This window comes from Muscardinus avellanarius (genome assembly GCF_963383645.1).
Source record: "Muscardinus avellanarius genome assembly, chromosome: 11".
Classification (NCBI taxonomy): Eukaryota; Metazoa; Chordata; class Mammalia; order Rodentia; family Gliridae; genus Muscardinus; species Muscardinus avellanarius.
Genome location: NC_137797.1, coordinates 86,460,061 through 86,482,855, shown reverse-complemented (window position 1 = coordinate 86,482,855; position 22,795 = coordinate 86,460,061). Strand labels below are relative to the sequence as shown.

The 22,795-nt window shown below is 42.8% G+C and overlaps 1 protein-coding gene across 3 annotated transcripts in view; it reads right to left on the bottom strand.

The window, feature by feature from the left end:
- Positions 1-22,795, bottom strand: part of DENND5B (DENN domain containing 5B) — a gene marked incomplete at both ends in the record, with an annotated part of 170,963 nt that overhangs the window by 35,301 nt on the left and 112,867 nt on the right. For 2 of the 3 annotated variants that reach the window (XM_080706508.1, XM_080706509.1), the window contains 5 exons: positions 9,039-9,117; positions 10,626-10,778; positions 12,021-12,152; positions 18,737-18,830; positions 21,158-21,308. In XM_080706508.1, the coding sequence (XP_080562634.1) occupies positions 9,039-9,117; positions 10,626-10,778; positions 12,021-12,152; positions 18,737-18,830; positions 21,158-21,308 (609 nt within the window). Of the gene's footprint in view, positions 1-9,038; positions 9,118-10,625; positions 10,779-12,020; positions 12,153-17,833; positions 17,945-18,673; positions 18,831-21,157; positions 21,309-22,795 lie in introns of all 3 variants that reach the window. The other variant, XM_080706507.1, reaches the window with a different exon arrangement.

The following is a 22,795-nucleotide window of genomic DNA, read 5'->3' as shown; positions in this document are numbered from 1 at the left end:
AAAGTGTACCTAGCAAATAAGCACTGTGTTGCATTCTGGCCATAAGGACGCATGCTTGTAATCCCAGCTGAGAGAGGAGGGTCACAGGTTTGCAGTCAGCCTCAGATACTTAGTAAAACCCTCCACAACTTAGTGGGTCCCTGTTTCAAAATAAAAAATAAATAGGGCTGGGGGCGTAGCTCAGAGGTAGAAAGCCCTTTGGTTCAATCCCCAGTGACACAAAAATAAATAAAAAATAAAAATAAAAAGGGCTAGGTGTAGCCCTCAGTAATCTCAGCTACTTAGTGAGGCCCTCTGCAACTTAGTGAGACCCCATTTCAAGACAAAGAATAAAAAATAGGGTTGGGGGCCTATCTCAGAAGTAGAATGTCCCTGGGCTCAATCCCTAGTACTGAAAACAAAACATGTATTATAAACGAACCAACATTTTAATTTTTTTTTTTTCAGCACTGGGAATTCTAGGCAAGCACTCTATTACTGAGCTCCTCCTCCCCTCAAGCACTTCTTTTTCTTTTTTGTTCTCTTGTGTGTGTGGTACTATGACACTACCACAGAACTACATCATCCTCCACCCCCTTATGATACTTGGGCATTCCACCTCTGAACTCTACCCCAGCCCTTCTTATTTTTTGAATTCTGAAAAAGGTCTTGCTAAGTTGCTGACTCTAGGCTCGAATCTGTGGCCCTCCTATCTCAGCCTCACGTGTGTGCCACCCTGACTGGTCTCTATTCCCTCCCTCCCTTCCGTCCTTGGTACTGGGCATTGAACCCAGGGGCATTCTACCTCTGAGCTACAATACCAGCCCTATGTAATTTTTTATTTGGAAACAGGGTCTCACTAGGTTGGTTCAAGTCTTGCTACGTCGTTGCTGCTGTTTTCAAATCTGTAATCCTCCTCTATCAACCTCTTAAGTACAGTAATTACAGGTTTGTGCTACTATACCCAGTTTTATTTTCCTTTTTGGTACTGGGGGTGGAACCCAGAGACATTCTACCTTCAAGTTATACCCCCAATTTTATTTTTTATTTATAAACAGGGTCTCACTAATTTGTAGGGGGCCTTGCTAAGTGCTGAGGCTCTCTTCGAACCTGAGATTTTCCTGTCTTAGCCTCCCAATTCCTGGGATTACAAGCATGCACCAACATTTCTGCCTTATTTTTCTCGTTTAAAGTTGTAATTTCCTGGGCTGACTCACCAAAAATGTTAGAGCAATATGCATAAAATCCACTCCTCTATAAACAACAATAAAATTTGATTTCAAAAGCTACAAGGTAGCTGGGCGTGGTGGCGCACCCTTGTAATCCCAGTACTTGGGAGACTGAGACTGGAGGATTGCAGGTTTCCAGCCAGCCTTAGCTACTTAGTGAGACCCTGTTTCAAAATAAAGAATAAAAAATAGGGCAGGGGGTGTCAGGGGGTGTAGCTCGGACATCGAATGCCCCTGGTTAGATCTAGTTAAAAAAAAAAAAAAAAAAAGCTACATGGCTAGCCAGGCATGGTGGCGTACTCCTGTAGTCCCAGTACTTGGGAGGCTGTAACAGGAGGTTAGCAGGTTTGTGGCTAGCCTCAGTAGTTCAGAGGTAGGATGCCTCTGAGTTCCATCCCCAGCACTGCAAAAATAAATAAATAAATAAATAAATAAATAAATAAATAAATAAATAATTAAATGACAGGGCTAGGGCGCTGCTCGAAGATTAGAATGACTCTGGGTTCAATCTCCAGTATCAAAAAAAAAAAAAGCGCTACATGTTTATATTAATCCTACTTAGTAGACAATTTAAGTTGTGTTCATTCTTATGTTATCAGTCTTTCAACAATATTTGATAAAGCACCAAAAAAGTGATTGCGCTGGGCTTTGACACGTTCTGTATTTCTTACCCTAGACTTTGTTTTGCTCGTCTCACATGACTGATGGAAGCTGGGATTCTGATCTCCACTGGAACCGCCCAACCTCTGACCAGCCAAAGCTAAGCAAGCTGCTGGTGCTGCCTGGTGCTGTCACTCTGACAGCTGGATGCTCTCACATGCCTCACTGGCACAAGAGCTGAACGCTCCCTGCCTTGACTGAGCACGGCTTTCCAACGTTTGACCCTACAGATGGTCATTTCTTCCTAGGAATTTATTTTTTTTAATTAGGGTTAAATCATTTCTTGGCCTTTTGGTTAAGATAAAGTGAAATTAGCATAAGCTGTCTTAGTTATGGTCTTGTGGTCCGAATGGCTGTATTTTCTGTTAGAGACAGGTCTTGCCAATGTATTTTTCCTTTTCTTTTTTTTTCTTTTTTTTTTTTTTTTGGTACTGGGGCTTGACCCTTCCAAGCTATACTCCCACCCCTATTTTATTTATTTATTTATTTATTTATTTATTTATTTATTTATTTATTCTTGCCGAAGATTTAAAGGAGTTTATTAAAAAGATAGAAATACAGAAGACAGTTACAGCCCCATGCCATTCAAGAGTGGCATGGGGGGATGTTTCTAATGAATTCACCCATATTTATTTTTATTTTTATTTATTTATTTATTTTGGTGGTACTGGGGGTGGAACCCAGAGGCTTTCTACCTCCGGGCTATACTCCCCGATCTTTTTAATATTTTATTTGGAAACAGGGTCTCACTAAGTTGCTGAAAGCCTCACTAAGTAGCTGAGGCTGGCTTTGAACCTTTGTGATCCTCTTGTCTCAGCCTGCCAAGCGCGGGGATTACAAGCGTGCGCCACCACGCCCGGCTCACCCTTATTTATTTTTAAACAGGGTCTCAGTTGTAGGGTCTCACTAATTTGCTGAGGCTGCCCATGAACCTATGAACCTTTTGTCTCAGCTTCCCAAGTCCTGGGGTTACAAGCATGTGCCACCATGTCTGATTTACTTCTTTCCTTCCTTCCTTTCTCTTTCTTTTTCTTTTCTTGGCATGGGTATTCAACCAGAGGCATTCTACCTCCAAGTTGTACTCCCAGCCCTGTTTTACTTTTATTTTGAAACAGGGTCATGTTAAGTTGCTGAAGCTGGTCTGGAATCTGCCATCCACCTCAGCCTCCTAAGTACTGGGATTACAGGCATGTGCCACCACACCCCACTGCATTTTTACTTTTTTGTTTTAAGTTTAAAAAGGGGAAGAGAAGGACACTAAAAACTCCTTTTAAACTTAATCTGAATCTTTATAAACAGTTACATCCTGGAACATCAGAACTCTGACATTTTGTTTAGAGGACCTCAAGGGCAATATAATATTAAACTCAAATTCCTACCTACATGACTGAATGCATTTAAAAACTAAGTCTAGCATGGTGGAACATGCCTGTAAACCCAGTACCTGAGAGGCTGAGACAGGAGGATCACGTGTTTGTGGCCAGCCTTAGCTACTTAGGCCCTCGGCAACTGAGTGAGACCCTGTTTCCAAATGAAGAATAAAAAATAGGGCTGGAGGTATAGCTCAGAGGTAGAATGCCCCTGGATTCGATCCCCAGTACTGCAAAAAAATAAAAAATAAAAAATAAAAAAAATAAAATAGGGCTAGGGGTATAGTTTGGAGGTAGAATGCCTCTGGGTTCCATCCCAATGAGGAGACAGAAAGGAAATAGGCAGATAGGGAAAAGGCCTTGGTAGAAAAAAGCTAATTTCCTGAGTTTCCTGAGGGGTGACAAATGCCTGAAACTCCAAAGGCTCAGGAGATAAGAAGGCCAGAGCTTCACAAAGCCATCCTGAGTTTCCTAATCAACAAACCCACCGAGCAAGTCTGGCATTCCTGAAAGGAGACCCTTCAAAGAACTTGCAAATGTCCTATGCAAATTCTCCTTGAAATCTCAAAGTCACCCTAACCACAAACGGACTTGCAAACGGTCAGGCATCGGCCAGTCAGATGGCAAAAGCGGGTACTTCCCGCTCGGGACCCCCTCCCCTTTTGGGGAGCTGTTCTCTCTCTCTCTCTCTCTCTCTCTCTCTCTCTCTCTCTCTCTCTCTCTCGCAGGTCGTGTTGGCACTGAGAGAAGGCAGAGTGCATCTGAAGGCACATGGCTCGGGCGACTCGAGTAGTGACCTGAAGGCCTCTGCTGGACATCATGGCTGACCAGGCCCCTAAGGGTGACCTGTACCTCTTTTCTGTCAGATCGCGTGGACTCTGGGAGAAAGTAGTTTGCAACTGATGGGCACTTGGCTCGGGCGACACTCGGGTAGTGACCCTGAAGGCAACTACTGGACCCCGGAGTTCCGACCGCCCCTATGGGGTGTTTGGCCACTTTTCTCTATTCCCTTCTGGCAGATCTTGTGGACTCTGGAAGAAAGCAACCTGCACCTGAAGGCAGTTCGGCTTGGGCTACTCTCAAGTATTGTCCTGAAGGCAGCTGCTGGACCCAGAGTCCCAGCCCCTTTGGGGGTGTTCAGCCACCCTTGCCCCATTCCCTGCTGCTTCCAATAAACCTTTTACTCCCCTTCCTGAGGTCTGCGGGTGTCATTCTTCGCTCTCCGTAGACAAGAACTCGCCGGGGTTTTCTCGCAAGAAACCCCCGTTTCACCAAGTACTGCAATATACATACATACATACATACATACATACATACATACATACATATATAATAAAATGGGGCTTGAGGTGTAGCTTGGAGATGTAATGCCCCTGCATTCAATCCATAGTACAAAATAAATAAATAAATAAATAAAACTATATTTAAAATAAAAAACACATTGAAAGGTAGTGTTGCCCTTTAGGGGCAGTGAGAAAAAAGAATTTGGGGATGGATATAAGGGCATTTCAATCACATTTGCAATACTATATTTTTTAAGTTAGTAGCTGATATGAGAGAGAGAAAATAAATGAATGACTATGAATGAATGTTTGTGTATGTGTGTTTTGCTAGGGATTGAACCCAGAGGCATTCTACCTCTGAGCTACACTGCAAATCCTATTTTATTTTTTATTTAGAACCAGGGTCTAGTTAATTTGCTGAAAACCTCTTGAAGTTGCCGAGGCTGGCCTTGAACCTGAGAGCCTCCTGTCTCAGTCTCCCAAGTACTGGGATTACAAGCGTACACCACCACACCTTGTCCTATTATTTTATTTTGAAACAGTCTCATTAGGTTGACGAGAGTCTCACTACTTGCTTAAAGCAGTCCTTAAACCTGCAATTCTCCTGTCTCAACCTCCCAAGTACTGAGATTACAGGCATGCACCTACATGCACACTTAGTTTAAGAGCTTTTTTTTTTTTAACTTTTTTAACATTTCTGAATTTTTTAAACTTTTTTTTATTGGTGCATTGTATTCATACTTCATAATGGGGTAAAAAAACTTGTGTAGACATACATGTACACATCACCCAGTTTGCCCCTTCCTAATCTGAATGTCTGAATAATCCTAAATTTTAGAAAAAGCTCTTAAGTGGCTGATTCAACAAAAAAAAATTTATTTCTCTTAACATTCCTCTGTTACTTCTACTTTTTTTGTGAAATAAATGGTTATTTTAAGCCAGGCATGGTGGTACTTGGGAGTCTGAGAAAGGAGGATCTCAGCAACTTAGTGAGACTGTCAGCAACTTGGTGAGACTGTTTCAAAACAAAACAAAACAAAAAGCCAGGCATAGTGGTGTATACTTGTAATCACAGTACTTGGGAGGCTGAGACAGGAGGCTCACAGGTTCATGGCCAGTCTCAGCTACTTAGTGAGGTCCTCTGCAACTTAGTGAAACCCTGTTTCAAAATAAAGAATAAAAAATAGGGATGGGGTATAACTTGGAGGCAGAATGTCCCTGGGTTCAATCCCTAGTACCACACATACACACTGAAGAAGGGCTGGGGTAGTATAGCTTGAAGGTAGAATGCCCCAGGTTCAATTCACAGTATCTACCCTCCCAAAAGAAAGGAAGGATAAAAGGTTATTTTACATAAAGAAAAGTAAGCTTTGGGCTGGGTTGTAACTCAGTGGTACAGTGCTTGACTAGCATTATGTAAGACTCTGGGCTCAAATCTAGGACCTTCACAAAAAATAAAAAAAAGGACAATCTCCTAGGCCAGGATAAGAGCCTGCCGAGGGGTTAGGCCGGTGCTGGAGCCAGTGAGGCCGGCATCGGAGCCTGCCTTGAGGCAAGGCCGGTACTGGGGCCTCCGAAGCCAGGATAAGAGCCTGCCGAGGGGTTAGGCCGGTGCTGGGGCCAGCAAGGCCGGCATCGGAGCCTGCCGTGAGGCAAGGCTGGTACTGGGGCCTCCTAGGCCAGGATAAGAGCCTGCTGAGGGGTTAGGCCGGTGCTGGAGCCAGTGAGGCCGGCATCTCAGCCTGCCGTGAGGCATGGCCGGTGCTGGGACCTCCGAGGCCAGTATCGGAGCCGGCCGAGGGGTTAGGCCGGTGCTGGGGCCAGCGAGGCCGGCACCGGAGCCTGCCATGAGGCAAGGCCGGTACTGGGGCCTCCGAGGCCGGGATTGGAGCCTGCCGAGGGGTGAGGCCGATGCTGGGGCCAGCGAGGCTGGCATTGGAGCCTGCCGTGAGGCAAGGCCGGTGCTGAGGCCTCCGAGGCCGGGATTGGAGCCTGCCTTGAGGCAAGGCCGGTACTGGGGCCTCCGAGGCCAGGATAAGAGCCTGCTGAGGGGTTAGGCCGGTGCTGGGGCCAGTGAGGCCGGGATTGGAGCCTGCCTTGAGGCAAGGCCGGTACTTGGACCTCCGAGGCCGGGATAAGAGCCTGTCGAGGGGTTAGGCAGGTGCTGGGGCCAGCGAGGCCGGCATCAGAGCCTGCCGTGAGGCAAGGCCGGTACTGGGGCCTCCGAGGACAGGATAACAACCTGCCGAAGGGCTAGACCGGTGCTGGGGCCAGCAAGGCCGGCATCGGTGCCTGCCGTGAGGCGAGGCCAGCATCGGAGCCTGCCGTGAGACATGGCCAGTGCTGGGGCCTCCTAACCCGGGAACGGAACCTGCTGAGGGGTTAGGCCGGTGCTGGGGCCAACGAGGCCAGCATTGGAGCCTGCCGTGAGGCTAGGCCGGTGCTGGGGCCTCCGAGGCCGGGATTGGAATCCTGCCAAGAGGTTAGGCTGGTGCAGGGGCCAATGGCCAGCATCGGAGCCTGGCATGAGGCAAGTTCACTCCTGCGGCCTCCAAGGCCAGGACCAAAGCCAGCTTAGGGGTTAGACCGGTTCAGGGGCCAGCGAGACCAGAACTGGGGCCTCCCATGAGGCAAGGCGGCTGCTTGAGCCAGCGAGGTCTGGATCAGTCCACTGAGTAGCCAGGCCACTACTGGGACCATCAAGAGTGGGATCGGTACTTGCAACGCAGCATGCACAGAGAAATATCGCAGAAAATATAAATCAGACGCTTCTCTTAATCAGCAATAACTAGGAGGAAAAGTGCAACAGGAAGAGGTTGAGCTATAGAAAGGGCCCTATAGTGAAGCAACTAATGTGACCAATCAGAGGGTATGCAATACTGGAGGACAGAGCCTCTTTAAAACGCAGGAGGTACATAAACAAATGTATCAAAGTAAATCATGGGATGGAGGGAGGGGGAGGGAATGGGATGGGGGCTGGAGGAGGGCTAATTGGATGATGTGTGCTTGTATATCCTCTCAAGTCTTGTACTCCAATGTGATTGATATATGACTACAATGCACCAATTTAAAAAATTAATAAAAAAAAAGATAAAAAAAAAACCCAAACAACACCCCCTCCCCAAATCCACAAAATACATAGTAGGTACAATATTTAACTTAACAAACCCTATATAATTCTAATTAGGAGAAAAATATGACCCTTCTAACGTGGTATTGTCTATATACTGAAGAAGAATCTGACTCCTAAACTGGGCATGGTGCCTGTGCCTATAGTCCTGGCTACTTGTTGGGGCATGTATGTGGGTAGATGGCCGTTTTAGACCATCCTGGGCAACAAAGCAAGAGCCCATCTGAACAAATTAATAAAAAGAATTAAAAAACAAAGAATCTAAGCCAGGCATGGTGGCACATGCTTGTAATCCCAGTACTTGGGAGGCTGAGACAGGATGATCTCAGGTTCATGGCCAGCCTCTGCTACTTAGGCCCTTTGCAACTCAGTGAGACCGTTTCAAAATAAAGAATAAAAAATAAGGCTGGGAGTGTAGCTCAGAGGTAGAATTCCCCTGGGTTCAATCATCAGTACTGCAAAACAAAAACAAAACAAAACAAAACATACAAAAAGACAAAACAAAAAAACAATCCCAAAGAATCTGACTCCTGAAGATTTCTGAGACATAAATACATATTTTTTCCTTGAAAGATTTTAACAGTGGTCACAACATTTGTTGTTGTTGTTGTAATGGGCATTGAACACCTCCTTGTTAATTTAACAAGATTTCAATAAGTTGTGGAGGGCCTCACTGAACTGCTGAGGCTGGCCTTGAACCTGCCATACTCCTATTTCAACCTTCCAAGTACTGGGATTATCGGCATGCACCTCTATACCTGGATATTGAGCCCAGGGTCATTCTATCTTTAGGCTATATCCCCAATCCTTTTCATTTTACTTCAAAACAGTCTTTCTAAATTAATGAATGCATACTGGTGTCAAGCCTGCAATCCTCCTGCCTCAGCCTCCCAAACACTGGGATTACAGACCTACACCACTGCCCCCAGCTACATAATGTTTTCTTGGGTAACATAACCATCTCGACATAGCTAATACTATTTTCCCTTTTTTACAGATGAAGAAAGCAGAAAATCAGAAAGGTGGCACACACCTGGGATCTTAATTACTTGGGAGGCTGAGGTGAGAGGATCCTACATTGGAGGTGAGTCAGGGCAATTTAGAATCAAATAAAAAGGGGCTGAGGGTGTAGTTGAGAGGTAGAATGCCCCTTGGTTCAATTGCTACTTGGTTCAATTCCTACTACCACCCAAAAGAAAAAAAGATGATTAGAAAGGCCTCGTAGCGAATCAATAATAATGCTCCTTCCAATTCATCCTACTACGGGAAAAATGGGGTAAGTTTTAACTTAAAAGAGAAAAAGATAAAGACAAAGCCACCCAGTATTGATTCTTCTCCTGGTCCAATGCTGCCGTTCTATACAAAGAACCCACATCATTACCCTCACCTGGTGATTCTGCAAGGTGCTCTTGCTTCTCTTCTCTGTCCTGAAACTGAATTAAATGTGACCACAGAGCAGACTTCCCCTGAAAGTACAGAACACATACAAGTTTTCATTTTAGAGAAACAATTTATCAAAAGATAATTTCTCTTCAAGACCATTCATGTTAAGATGGTCATTAAGAAGTTTGGTGACCTAGGCACATTCATTCTTAGCTATGTCAACTCTTTTTTTTGCAGTGCTGGGGTGGTGGGGGACCAAACCACTGAGCTACTCTCCCAATCCAGTGTGACATTCTGAGCATCTCACTCCATGGTCACCGTTTGCTTGCTGTGAGGCCTGGTATGAGCACAGCAAAGGGAGGGGGAGCAGCTAAGCAGAAGGCTAGAGGGCAGGCATGGAGGTCTCTGATGTCAGCTGTTACTAGTGGTATGTAATCAGGCCATATTAGTAACCATGGAATTAAAACGCTTTAGCAGCACAGAACATGTTTGTTTATATCCATACATAAAATGCTTGGATGTATGGAGTGGTAATGAGAGAACTGGACAGAGAGGAGAAAGGGAAAACTATATTAGATTAAAAAAAATCAGAAAGGGAAAATAGAGAGACAAAAGCAAAGAGACCATTTAAATATTCTACCTTAACTGGGCATGGTGGTGCAAACCTGTAATCCTAGTAAGGAGGTTGAGAGAAGAGGATCGCAGGTTTATGGCCAGCTTAAGCAACTTAACTACACAACTTAGTGAGACCCTGTTTCCAAATAAAAACTAAAATAGGGCTGGGATGTAGCTCAGAGGTACAATGCCCCTGGATTCAACACACCCCCACACACCCACCCCCACACACCCCGAATTACTAGGTAACTCAAAATGGTAAGAAAGTGTTAATTCTAGCCAGATATGATTATGTATGCTTATATACTTGTAATTCCAGTTCTTTGTAAGCCAAGACAGGAGGATCTCAGGTTCGCAGCCAGCCTCAGCAATTTAGTGAGAACCTCTGCAATTTAGTAACCGTGTTTCAAAATAAAGATAATAAAAAATAGGGCTGGGAGTGTAGCTTGGAGGTAGAATGCCCCTGGGTTCAATTCAATCCCCAGTGTCTTTCTCTCTCTCTCTCTCTCTCTCTCTCTCTCTCTCTCTCTCTCTCTCTCTCTCTCTCTTTCTCTCTCTCTCTCTCTCTCTCACACACACACACACACACAATGTTAATTCTATTAGACAAAAGCAGACATTCAATGAAATCTAGAGGATATAGTCTCTGCAATGAATATGCTGTTTTTTCTTTCCTGACTGCGAGTAAAGATCCAAACCAAACTCTTGAAAATGGGTTGTTTTCCTGCTCTTGAAATAAAATGCCTGTGGCACACTTCTAATTGTCCTGTCACAGAGGAACATATCTTTTTTTGTGATCTTTTCTCCTCATGAAGCACTGTACCTCTGAACTACACCCCAGCCCCTTTTAAAGCTTCCTCCTGCCTTAGCCTCCCGAGTCACTGGGACTATTGCCTGCGCCACCATGCTGGGTTTCCTGTCACATTTCCTGACAGAGTGTCTAACCAGCCATGTGCCAGCATCTCCTGAGACTTGCCTGCTTGACCTGCAAGCCGTGGCTCCATATCCTCTCCAGCAGGTCACAGAGGCTGGCGATCAAGGTGTTTTCCTCCAACCCAGTGATGTTTGCTTCTCCATGGCCCAGTTCCACTGCTTCATGTCCCATCTTCTCTACCAACATGCGTTTTGTCTGAAAAATCATGCGTGATAGGAAGTGACATCAGTAGTGAAACCAAAAACCAACATGCCAGTTACTGGATCAGGAGACCTGTCTTCTCTCCATTCTACTTCCAATTATGGATTTTTAATTATCTTGGAGAAAATGTCTTAATCTCTTTGTTCAACTAACTGGAGCAATATTATCTCTATTTTACTGCTGTATCAGAGAAATAGAGTGTCCCTGAAGAGAAAATAAGAGTATATTTGTAAAGCATCCCCATGTTGAAAAATGCTAATATATAAGAATTTTCAGATCACTGACTTCTGTGATACTGAGGAATTACACTAGACTTAAGAGACTGAAGTCCATCCTGGCACCACTTGCCCTCCGACTGCCTCCAGCATCTTGGCACCCTAAAGTTATGTGTACTTAGTTTGGTTGCACTAAGGCAAAAACTACAATGCTAATGGGCAGCGCTAAGATCTTGGGGAACATGTTAGTTTGTGAGTGAACCAGCAGTCTATTTTTTTTTTCTATTTTCTCTTCTCTGCTCCCATATGCATCCAAAAAGAAAAGAAAATGGAAATTGGTTTAAGGTATATCAATTTGCATCAGTCTTAGCTGCTCTTGTAAAATGAGAAAGAATCTAGTTTCTTTAGGCAGGGACCTTGTATGTCTGATTCATCACTATATGCTGATGTTGAAAATAGTGTGCTTACTGAATATACAGAGAGGGTACTCAAGAAATGACTGTCAAACAAATGAATAAAATGATTAGCTGAAATGATATTCTGAGTTTTGTCCACTTGTATTGCTACACCCTATAAACTCAGGTATCTGAGAGGAGACTGTCTAATTTACACTATCCTACAACACACCTAATGTCTTTTTCCTTACACATGTGAATGGATAGGCACAGCAAAAGCTGTACTTAGGTGCAACGCAGACACAAAAAAGTCTTACCTTTCACATAAGATGACAACATTCCTGACACAATTTATGAGTGGCTTAACATCTATTTATGTTGGAGTTAGAGGACAGCAATAGCTGAAAAGATGAAAAAAGCCACGCAGGGTTCCCATGTCACAGATGTTGTGGGACATGGGAAAATCCATGGAGGCTCATGACCTTGGTGAAGGGCACATGAGGTCTATACCACAGGAAAAGTTTCTTTTTAGGGAGGCTACAGGTGTGAATGGGGTTGACTCTACTCGTCTTAGCCCCACACAGTGTGAACATGAACGCACATGGTGTGGCATCAGACATACATACCTTCATTCTACATTCTTTTAATAAGCCTTCTACAAATTTCCAGTTGGTCTGTGCAATCACCGCAGGAGAGAGGTCTGACAATTTGGGTTGCCTCAGGTTTTTTCCTAAACTTCGTGCCTCTTGCATATATTTCTAAAAATTAAGAGTACTTTTAATGCATAAACATCAGATATTCTTTTATTTAACCTTATACAAACAAATGCAGGAACAAACAAGATACAAAAGGTTTTAAGTAAACGTGTACAACAGCAGTTAAAGGTTTAGTGCATTAAAAGGCAGAGGACAGCCGGGCGTGGTGGCGCACGCTTGTAATCCCCACACTTGGGAGGCGGAGACAGGAGGATCGCGCAGGTTCGAAGCCAGCCGCGCGCGCTGGCTTAGGAGACCCTGTTTCCAAATAAAAATGTAAAAATAGGTCTGGGAGTGTAGCCCGGAGGTAGAAGGGCTTCCAGGAACCTCAGTACCACCACCAAGAAAAAAAAAAAAAAAAAAAAAAAAAGGCAGAGGACAGCCGGGTGTGGTGGCGCACGCTTATAATCCCCACACTTGGGAGGCGGAGACAGTAGGATCGTGCTGGTTCGAAGCCAGCCTTGCTGGCTTAAGAGACCCTGTTTCCAAATAAAAAATATAAAATGGGTCTGGGAGTATAGCCTGGAGTGTAGAAGGGTTTCCAGGAACCCCAGTACCACCAAAAAAAAAAAAAAAAAAAAAAAGGGCAGAAGACATTTGTACTCCATCCACAATATGTTAATTCCTGTGAAAAGGAGAGTAACAGAAACATCATCAGGTTAAAACGCATTCAAAGTGAGTTGGGATGTCACTTATTTTAGTCTTTTTTTTTTTGCGGAACTGGGGGGTGGAACCAAGGGGCATTTTACCTCTGAGCTACACCTCCAGCCCTATTTTTTATTCTTTATTTTGAAACAGGGTCTGAGTTTCAAAGGGCCTCACCAAGTAGCTGAAGCTGTCCGTGAACCTGGATCCTCCTGTCTCAGCCTCCCAAGTACTGGCATTACAAGCATGCACCACCACCACTAGCCCTATTTTTTTTTTTCTTTTTCTTTTTTTTTTTTTCAGTACTTTTTTCTTTTTTCAGTACTGGAGGTACACCCTCAGTCCTAATTTTTAGTCTTTTTATTTTTTGAAATGGGGTCTCACTGATTTGCGAAGCATCTTGCTAAGTAACTGAGGCTACTGTGAACCGCGATCTTCTGGTCTCCACCTCCTGACTGCTGGGATTGGGATTACAAGCATGCACCACCAGGCCCGGCTTTTTTTTTTTTTTTTTTTTTTTAATTTTTGAAACATTCTCACTGATTTGTGAAGGGTCTCGCTAAGTAGCTGAGGCCGTCTGTGAACCACGATCTTACGGTCTCTACCTCCTCAATGCTGGGATTACAAGCGTGCACCACCATGCTCAGCCTTCTATTTCATTTTGAAACAGGGTCTCAGTAAGTTTTTGAGTACTGGCCTCTAACCTGTGATCCTCTTGTCTCAGCCTTTCAAGTACTGAGATTACAGGCTTGTGCCACCACATCTGGGTAGAAATTCAAGGCTCTACAGGAGCCCAGTAGTTCTAAATCACTGGTTTTCTCCACTCCTCTCCCCACGCAACAAGAGTTCATGTCTATCTAGCTTTCTGGGCAGTGTGTGCTAGTCAAGCCACAACAGTAAAATCAGAAGCTCTAGAACTATGTTGCAACTAATTTTATGATCTCGGGCATATCTTCTTACCGTGATGTTTGATAAAGCCCTCCCTTGTCTTGTTCTACAATCAAGAGAAAGTAAGATCATAATGTTATATTTGGTGCCTGTGGTGACTCAGAGGTATCACAGAAACCTAGTCCAATGCTCTTGAGCTTTGGTTAGTAAATTTCCATTAAAACAACAACAAAACCATTGCATCTGATTACTGCGGAACATGAGGGCTTTCTCCTTCCTATGTCACCTGAAAAAACCTCATCTAGGTATTTTTTGTTTGCATCAGGATCACAGGGCAGAATCTGCAAAAGGTTCAAGTGTCTTCAGACCATATTTACAAAATAACTATGCTCAATACAGAAAAAGTAGTAGTTTGTTGTAGGGAGAAAGAGAGAGACCACAAGCCAACACATCTACACATCCTCCCATCAGAACATATGCAAAATCTATCCTTTCTATCTTAAAGAGAGAATTTGATATTAAAAAAGTTGTGTAAAATTCTGTGCATCCTTTAAATATAAGAGTTTGTAGGCTTAATATATTTCCCCTTTGGAAGAAAACGAATCAGCTAAATCTGATAGAAACAGAAGAGCATCCCACTGATGAGGGACTTAACCAATCAATTATCAACCGCTTCCCAATGTTCATAATAAAAGGGACCTTTAACAAAGTAATAGCTGGGCATGGTGGGTACACGCCTGTGATCTCAGTACTCTGGAGGCTGAGACAGGAGGACTGTAGTTTCAAGAACACTCTCAGCAACTTAGTGAGACCCTGTTTAAAAACAAAAAAATAAAAAGAGCTAGGAGTAACAAGTTCTGAGCTAGAAGGCTCCTGGAGTAAATTCCCAGTACTACAAACAAACAAACAAATAAGTTTCCTTCCCATGCTAATCACTTTAAGGAAAGATTTAAAAATCAAATGAATTCTGAAAGCATTTAATATACTTAGAACTTATTTATACTTTTCTGCTTCAAATTTTTTGATAGGGTCAAGAAAAAAAGGGAAAATTGAGAATGAGAGAACTATTATTCTACAGGGAGTTAAATGTAATGAGATTTTTAGAGTCATACTCAAAGTTAATTTTCTTTCTTTCTTTCTTTCTTTCTTTCTTTCTTTCTTTCTTTCTTTTTTTGCAGTACTGAAGATGGGACACAGGGGCATTCTACCTCTGAGCCACACCCCCAGTCCTATTTTTATTTTGAAACAGGGTCTCACTGAGTTGGGGAGGTACTCACTAAGGCTGGCTGCAAACCACGATCCTCCTGTCTCAGCCTCCTGAATGCTGGGATTACAAGCGTGCGCCACCACGCTTGGCTCAAAGTTAATTTTTAAATAAAAAGATGTTGAAAATGAAAGAAGTTTTAGAAAAATTAACCTGAGTACAGGGCAAGAATTATATTTGTATTTCCTATTGTTTGGGATATTCTCTAAATGAAAGATAAAAGGCTGATAAAAACAAATAACTGTTACATATTTAAAGCTGGGCATGGTGGTGAATGCTTATAACCCTCCTACTTGGGAGGTCAAGACAGAAGGATCCTTAGTGAGGCTCTCTGCAACCTAGTGAGATCTTGTACTCATTTGTATATTTTGTATAAAAAACACTTTATACAGTTCATATATATCTCATTCAGCACAAGCCTACGGTTTTTCAAGTACAGATTCTCATATTCACAAAAAAACAGTAAAAAACCAGCCTTACTAATATACAGTAATTAAATGGTTACTCATACAACTTCAGTAATTGTTCAATAAAACATTTGGTGATTTGAAAAAAAAAATAGGAGCCAGATGTGGTTGCACACATGTGTAATCCCAGCATTTGGGAGGCTGAGACAGGAAGATCACAGTTCGTGGGCAGCCCCAGCTACTTAGTGAGGCCCTTTACAAATCAGTGAGACCCTGCTTCAAAATAAAGAATAAAAAATAGAGCTGGGGTGTAGCTTGAAGATAGAACGCCCCTGGGTTCCATCCCCAGTACTGAAGAGAGAGAGAGAGAGAGAGAGAGAGAGAGAGAAATAAAAAATAAGCCTGAGGTTGTAGCTCAGAGGTAGAATGCCCCTGTATTCAATTCCCAGTACCAAAAAAGGGGGGGGGGAGACCCTTCCCATTTTTGCCAAAAACAAAAGCCAAAGCCATTAGAAAATACCAATAAAAATATATAATTTTATTCAGCCAGGAATGATGGCCGACCCCTATAATCCTGGTACTTGGAGGGATGAAACAGGAGGATCAGAGGTCTGTGGCCAGCCTCAGCTACTTAGTGTAGCGCTCTGCAACTTAATGAGACCCTGTTTCAAAAAAGAATAAAAAAATAGGGATAGGAGTATATCTTGTAGGTAGAATGCTCCTGGGTTCAATCCCCAATACCACAAAAAACCCAAAAGTACACATATGTATGTATGTATGTAATGGCTGGGGTTATAGCTTGTAGGTAGAATGCCCCTGGGTTCAATCCAAAATAAAGGTAGAGAGAGAGAGAGGAAAAAAGGGAAAGAGGAAAGGAGTGAAGAAGATAGATTATTACTCAATGAACACCGTACAAAGTATTCTTTTGTGTCTGTTTAGTGCTGGGGACTAAATCCAGGGGCATTCTGCCTCTGAGATACACTTCCAGCCCTATTTTATGTTTTATTTGGAAACAGGGTCTCACTAAGTTGCTGAGAGCTTCACTAGGTTGCTGCAGCTGGCTTCAAACCTATGCTCCTCCTGTCTCAGCCTCCCAAGTACTGGGATCACAGGTGTGCATCATACCATCTGGCTACAAAGTACTCTAAAGAACTTCCTTATATTGGGATTGAATCCAGAGGCATCCTACCGATGAGCTTCCTCCCCACGCTTTTTACATTTTCTTTCTTTTATTTTCTTTTTTCCTTTTTTAACTTGCCCTAACTTTATTTTTTTTCAGTTGCCCAGGCTCACCTCAAATATAGGATCCTCTGCATCAGTGTCCTGAGTTGCTGGGAATACAGGCAAGCGCCACCTTGCCCCACTCCTCTGTGCTATTTATTTATTTTAGTTGTGGTATCAGGGCTTGAACCTAAGGGTATTCTACCTCTGCACTACACACCCAGTCCTATTTTTTATTAATTAATTAATTAATTAATTTAGTACTGGGGATTGAACCCAGGGGCATTCTACCTCTGAGTTATGCCCTCAGGCCTATTTTTTATTCTTTACTTTGAAATGGTGTCTCACTAAGTAGCTGAGGCTGTCTGCAAAGCTGTGATCCTCCTGTTCAGTCTCCCAAATACTGGAATTACAAACATGTACCACCACGCCTCGCAAAAAAAAAAAAAAAAATATATATATATATATATATGTGTGTGTGTGTGTGTGTGTGTATACATATATAATGTATATACACATATATTATATATATGTATATATACCCTTCTCCCTATTTATTTTTATTTTGAAACAGCATTTTACTAGTTTGATGAGAGTCTCACTATTTGCTAAGGCTATCCTCTAACCTGTGGTTCTCTTGTCTCAGCCTCCTAGGTAGGGGGATTATAGTTGTGAACCAACATGCCTGACCTAAGTGTTCGTTAATACAGGCTTCACCTCAATTTTCTAATATACACTATCCCTAAAACTAGTGCTGAACTTGTAAAGAAAAGACTGTGGCAAATTTCAACAAATATAAGTTCATAACATGATGAGGGGGAAAACTCAAGTGTCATAAATTACTTGTGCCTTCAGGTAAATTGCAGTTAGTGCACGGTGGTGTGAGGGTTAGGAGCCTGGGTGTCAAAAGTCCTGAGCTACAGGCACAACTCTGCCTTTATGTATTCATTTAACTTGAGGCAATCTTTCCCTTTGAAAGAAAAGCAATTTGCTATCTGGTGTTTCCCCTCGCCCTCATCCCCACTGCCTGGGATTCAGATAATCAATTTTACCATCAACAGCGTATCATTATTTCTGCTAACACACCAGCACCAAAAGGCATCAAGAGGAAGCAGAGAGCAAACTGGAGAGGCTCAGAGCGCGCGTGGTGAGGTGGTGTGAGGCATTCTAGAGCTGTGTGCGCTCACACACGTGTATCAGACACCACCAAGGACAGGGCCGGTAACACCTGGAGAAGCACTTCCAGGCAAGGGACATACCAGGCAGCACTCAGAGAAGGACTTTTTAGGAAGCCGTGCAGGAGGAGGTGGGCCCTGATCCCACTCCCAGAATGCCATGGAGTTCTGACAGACCAAAAGTTCCCCGGAAAGCTAAGAGGATGGAGAAGTGCCAATGACAGGAAAGCAAAAAGAAAAGGAGAGGGGGAGAGAGACAAGCAAAACAAGCATGCACATGATAAAATCACAACAAGAAGAGCGAGAGAAGAAAATACAGAAGGGCACTGAACTGGCTATGCCTCCGTTCTTAGGAAAATGTTTAAAGTCATATATGTAGGAACACACTAACAGAACATGACACACGTTTAGAATGAGGTTTTCTGCTTTCCTTCTACACATCCGAGTCTACAAGACAGTTAAGGATTTTAAAAATTTCATTCTGCTTTTGATCATAGTCAATACCTGTAATACTTAAAATTACTCAAATTATGATTTTTTCAAAGCGTACAATAAAGCATTTGGATCGTAATTTAAAGCTAGTTTTAAAACACTTTAAAATGGTGCTGGCAAGCCAAAGACAAAGCAGAGGCAAATACATCTTTACTTATTACATTTAAATTATTCTTGAAATTTACAATGTCTTTGTTTTTTGTATATATTTTTCTCTACAGGACACCTACTGACCAAAAATTTACCCTAAACATAGTCTTTACTTGGTGTACTACACAGAAAGACTTATTTTAGACCCTATTTTAGATGTATAGGTATGACAAAAAGTAAAAAAAGGCATTTTCATGTACAAGTCAATACAAAAGGATTAATACTTTCAAGTATGAAGGAACCGTTTTTTAAAGGAATGCGAAGGAACCTGCACGCGGACACCTGCTGGCGGAGCAGGCTGAGCTCCTGGCTCTTGCACCTGGGCCCAGGCAGGCAGCCACATACCTCCCTCAGGTCATTGTCCAGGCCGAGGGGCTCCGAGGGCTGGCGCAGACGCTCCTTCCTGCGCTGTGCAGTGGCGCTCCGACTCACCCAGCGACTGAAAAACAACCACAGCCACACGGATGTGGGTTAAAACAACCAAGTAAAACATGTGGTCTTTAAGTTGCTTAGGCAGCTTTGAACCTCCGGTCCTCCTGTCTCAGCCTCCCAAGTACTGGCATTACAGGCATGCACCCCTATCTCAGCTTTTTATTCTTTAAAAATTTTTTTTTATTATTTATCTATTTATTTTTGGTGGTGCTGAGGATTGAGCCCAGGGAAATTCTACCTCTGAACTATACTTGAAGACATGTCTTCACTAGGCTAGTAAGAATCTCACTACTTGCTGAGGTTATCCTTGAACCTGTGATCCTTCTGTCTCAGCTTTCTAAGTACTAGGACCAGAGGAATACCACCATGCTGGCTTGTTTTTTTGTGGTGCTGGGGATTGAACACTGGGGCATTCTCCTCCAAGCTATACCCTACCCCTATTTTTTTTTATTTATTTCTTAAACAGGGTCTCCCTAAGATGCTGAGGCTAGCCTAGAACTTGTGATCCTCCTGCCTCAGCCTCCCAAGTGCTGAGATTATAGGCATGAGCCACTATGCCCGGCTACTGATGTCCTTAGAGAAGGAAGAGAACATGGACACAGACACAGAGGGAAGATGGCCATGCAAAGATATAAGACTGAAGTTATGATGTTTCAAGCCACGGAGCTATGGGGGCTCCCAGCTTTTGCTGGAAGAGGCGAGAAAGGATCACTCTCTAGAGGCCTAGTGACAGTAACGGCCAACACCCTGATTTCAAACTTCTAGCTTCTAAAACTGTGAAAGAATAATTTCTTTCTGTGTGTGTTATTGGAGATGGAACCTGGGGGCATTTTGCTTCTGAGCTATACCCCCAGCCCTATATCATTCATTCATTCATTCATTCATTCATTCATTTCAGGGGCATTCTACATCTGAGCTACACCCCCAGCCCTATTTCTTATTCTTATTTTTTTGCAGTACTGAAGATTTAACCCAGGGACATTCTACCTCTGAGCTATGTCCACCCCTATTTTTTATTCTTTATTCTGAAACAGGGTTTCACTAAGTTGCGGAGGCCTCAAAAAGTAGTTAAGGCTGGCTATGAACCTGTGAGCCCCCTGCCTCAGTCTCCTAAATACTGAGATTACAAGGGTGCACAGTGCACCACAATGACTGGCTTTTATTCTTTATTTTGAAACAGGATCTCACTAAATTGCAGAGGGCCTAAGTAGTTGAGGCTATCTGTGAACCAGTGATCCTCCTGTCTTAGCCTCCCAAGTACTGGGATTACAAGCGAGTGCCATCATGCCTGGCTTATTTTTAAATTTTGAAACAGGGTCTCATTAAAATTGTGCAAAGGCTCACTACACTGCTGGGGCTAGCTGCAAACCTACTATCTTCCTGTGTCAGCCTCCCAAGTACTAGGCCGAGCTCATTTTAGTAATTTAAGTCATCAAATTTGTGGTACTTTGTTATGGCAGCCCTAGGAAACTAACAGAGATGGTACAAATGTAACTTTTTATTGGACTATGTTAGCACTACATTTGTTATGGCAGCCCTAGGAAACTAACAGAGATGGTACAAATGTAACTTTTTATTGGACTATGTTAGCACTACATTTAAACAGTCATTTTATTTATTTATTTATTTATTTATTTATTTATTTATTTATTTATTTATTATTATTATTTTTGGTGGTACTGGGGTTCCTGGAAACCCTTCTACTTCTGGGCTACACTCTCAGACCTATTTTATATTTTTATTTGGAAACATGGTCTCTTAAGCCAGCGAGGCTGGCTTCGAACCTGCATGATCCTCCTATCTCCGCCTCCCAAGCGGGGAGATTACAAGCGTGCACCACCACGCCCAGCCTTAAATAGTCATTTTAAAAGTGGCTCTCAGCTGGATGTAGTGGCACATGTCTGTAATCCCAGTACTAGAGAGGCTGAGACAGGAGGATTACAGGTTCAAGGTCAGCCTCAACTACTTGGCTAGGCCCTCAGCAACTTAGTAAGACTCATTTTCAAAATAAAAAACAAAATGAGTGAGGGTACAGCTTGGAGGAGGGATGTATGTGGGCACTGGTTCTATCCCCAATAACACACACACACACACACACACACACACACACACACGGCCCTGCCCTTGGTTTGATTCCTGGCACAACAACAACAACAACAAAAAACAATTAAAAGTACTCAGTGTGAACCCACATTTCAAATGATTAATGTGGTCTTGAAAACAAGCCATCATGTAGATCAGAGTTTAAGGGTTACAATCCGCCTCCTGAGCGCGTGGAGCATCCCACTCTTCCTTCATTCCTCAAGCAGTCACTCAAGTGAAGGACATGCTTACTTGTTATTGGTTGGTCCTGTTGCCAAGACTTCAGACTGTAGCTTCGGAAAGAACCCTTGCTCATATTTGCCTTGACCAATTTTCATATCCAGTAGATGTGGGTGGATTGCAGTGTGATCCATTTTCATCAATCTTTGCTCAATTGATTGAGCTATAAATGAAGTTTATAACAAATTAGAGACATTTCACTGACAATCCTTGAAAAATAAAGCTTCTTTCACTCCTGCACATATAGAGAATTAAATTATCCTGACAAATATTTTGACAAAGACTCTTCAGAAATCAATTATAAGCATAAAGGTTAATTTTAGGTAAACACTAGATGATTCATTTTTATGGTATTTTCTGCCTTTGTCAAAAGCAGGGGAACAGAGTTGAAAAAGCTATAATTTAGTACTAAAGCAGTTTTCTTAAAGTGAGAAATTCAATATTCTTAGCAAAAATGTAGTTTTAAGTACATTACGGTAAATGATGGCAAATGAAGTATTTTTTCTAAACTGAAGGACAATGTAAAGGGAAGAAAAATTCAAATACAGTTGCCTCATTACTTTATTTCTTTGTGCAAAGACCCATTCAACATACTGTAGAAACAAGGAAAAACAAGGAAGTGTGTGGTTTACTTACTTTTAGCAAAAGCCACATGTTCATTAGTATGAGTCATTTAGAAGTGTTTATGAGATAAAGAGGACATTGTGGAAGCATGTAAGAGGCAAATAAGCAGGCACTTAGAAAATGCCCAAAGAGTAAGAACCTGGCATCCTCCTATCTCAGTCTCCCAAGTACTGAATTAAAGGTATACATCATCAACTGGCAAATGCTATGCTTTTTGGCTTTTTTGTGTGTGGTTCTGGGGGTGGATCCCAGAGGCTTTCTACCTCCGGACTATACTCCCAGACCTTGTTTATATTTTATTCGGAAAAAGGGTCTCACTAAGTTGCTGAAAGCCTCACTAAGTAGCTGAGGCTGGCTTCGAACCTGTGCGAGCCTCATGTCTCAGCCTCCCAAGCGCCAGTGTGCCACCATGCCCGGCAAATGCTGTTTTAATGTGACATAACATTTAAATTTCAATGATGACGCCGGGCGTGGTGGCACACGCTTGTAATCCCCGTGCTTGGGTTGTAACTCAGTGAGACCCTGTTTCCAAATAAAGAATAAAAAATAGGGCTGGGGGTGTAGCTCGGAGGTAGAATGCCCCTGGGTTCCATCCCTAGTACCACAAAAACAAAAACAAACAAAAGTAAATAAATAAATTTCAATGATGCTCTGATCTTCTATAATCCTATTTATATTCTCTCTGCTTTCTAAATATTTATGAAACATGATTAATGGATAGTTTAGGCAAAATAAAGCCTACATTCATGGCATGGAATTCTCAGTCTCTGTGAACTCAATGTTCCAAGAAGTACTAAAAAAACTTCATCTCTAAGCCAGGCATGGTAGTGCACCCTTGTATTCCCAGCATTTGGGAGACTGAGACAGGAGGATCATGGTTCGCAGACAGTCTCAGCTACTTAGTGAGACCCTGTTTCAAAATAAAGCATAAAAAATAGGACTAGGGATATAGTTTGGAGGTAGAATGCCCCTGGGTTCCATTTCAACTCTGCCAATGAGTGATTCTGTCTTCAAGAAGAAAGAAAA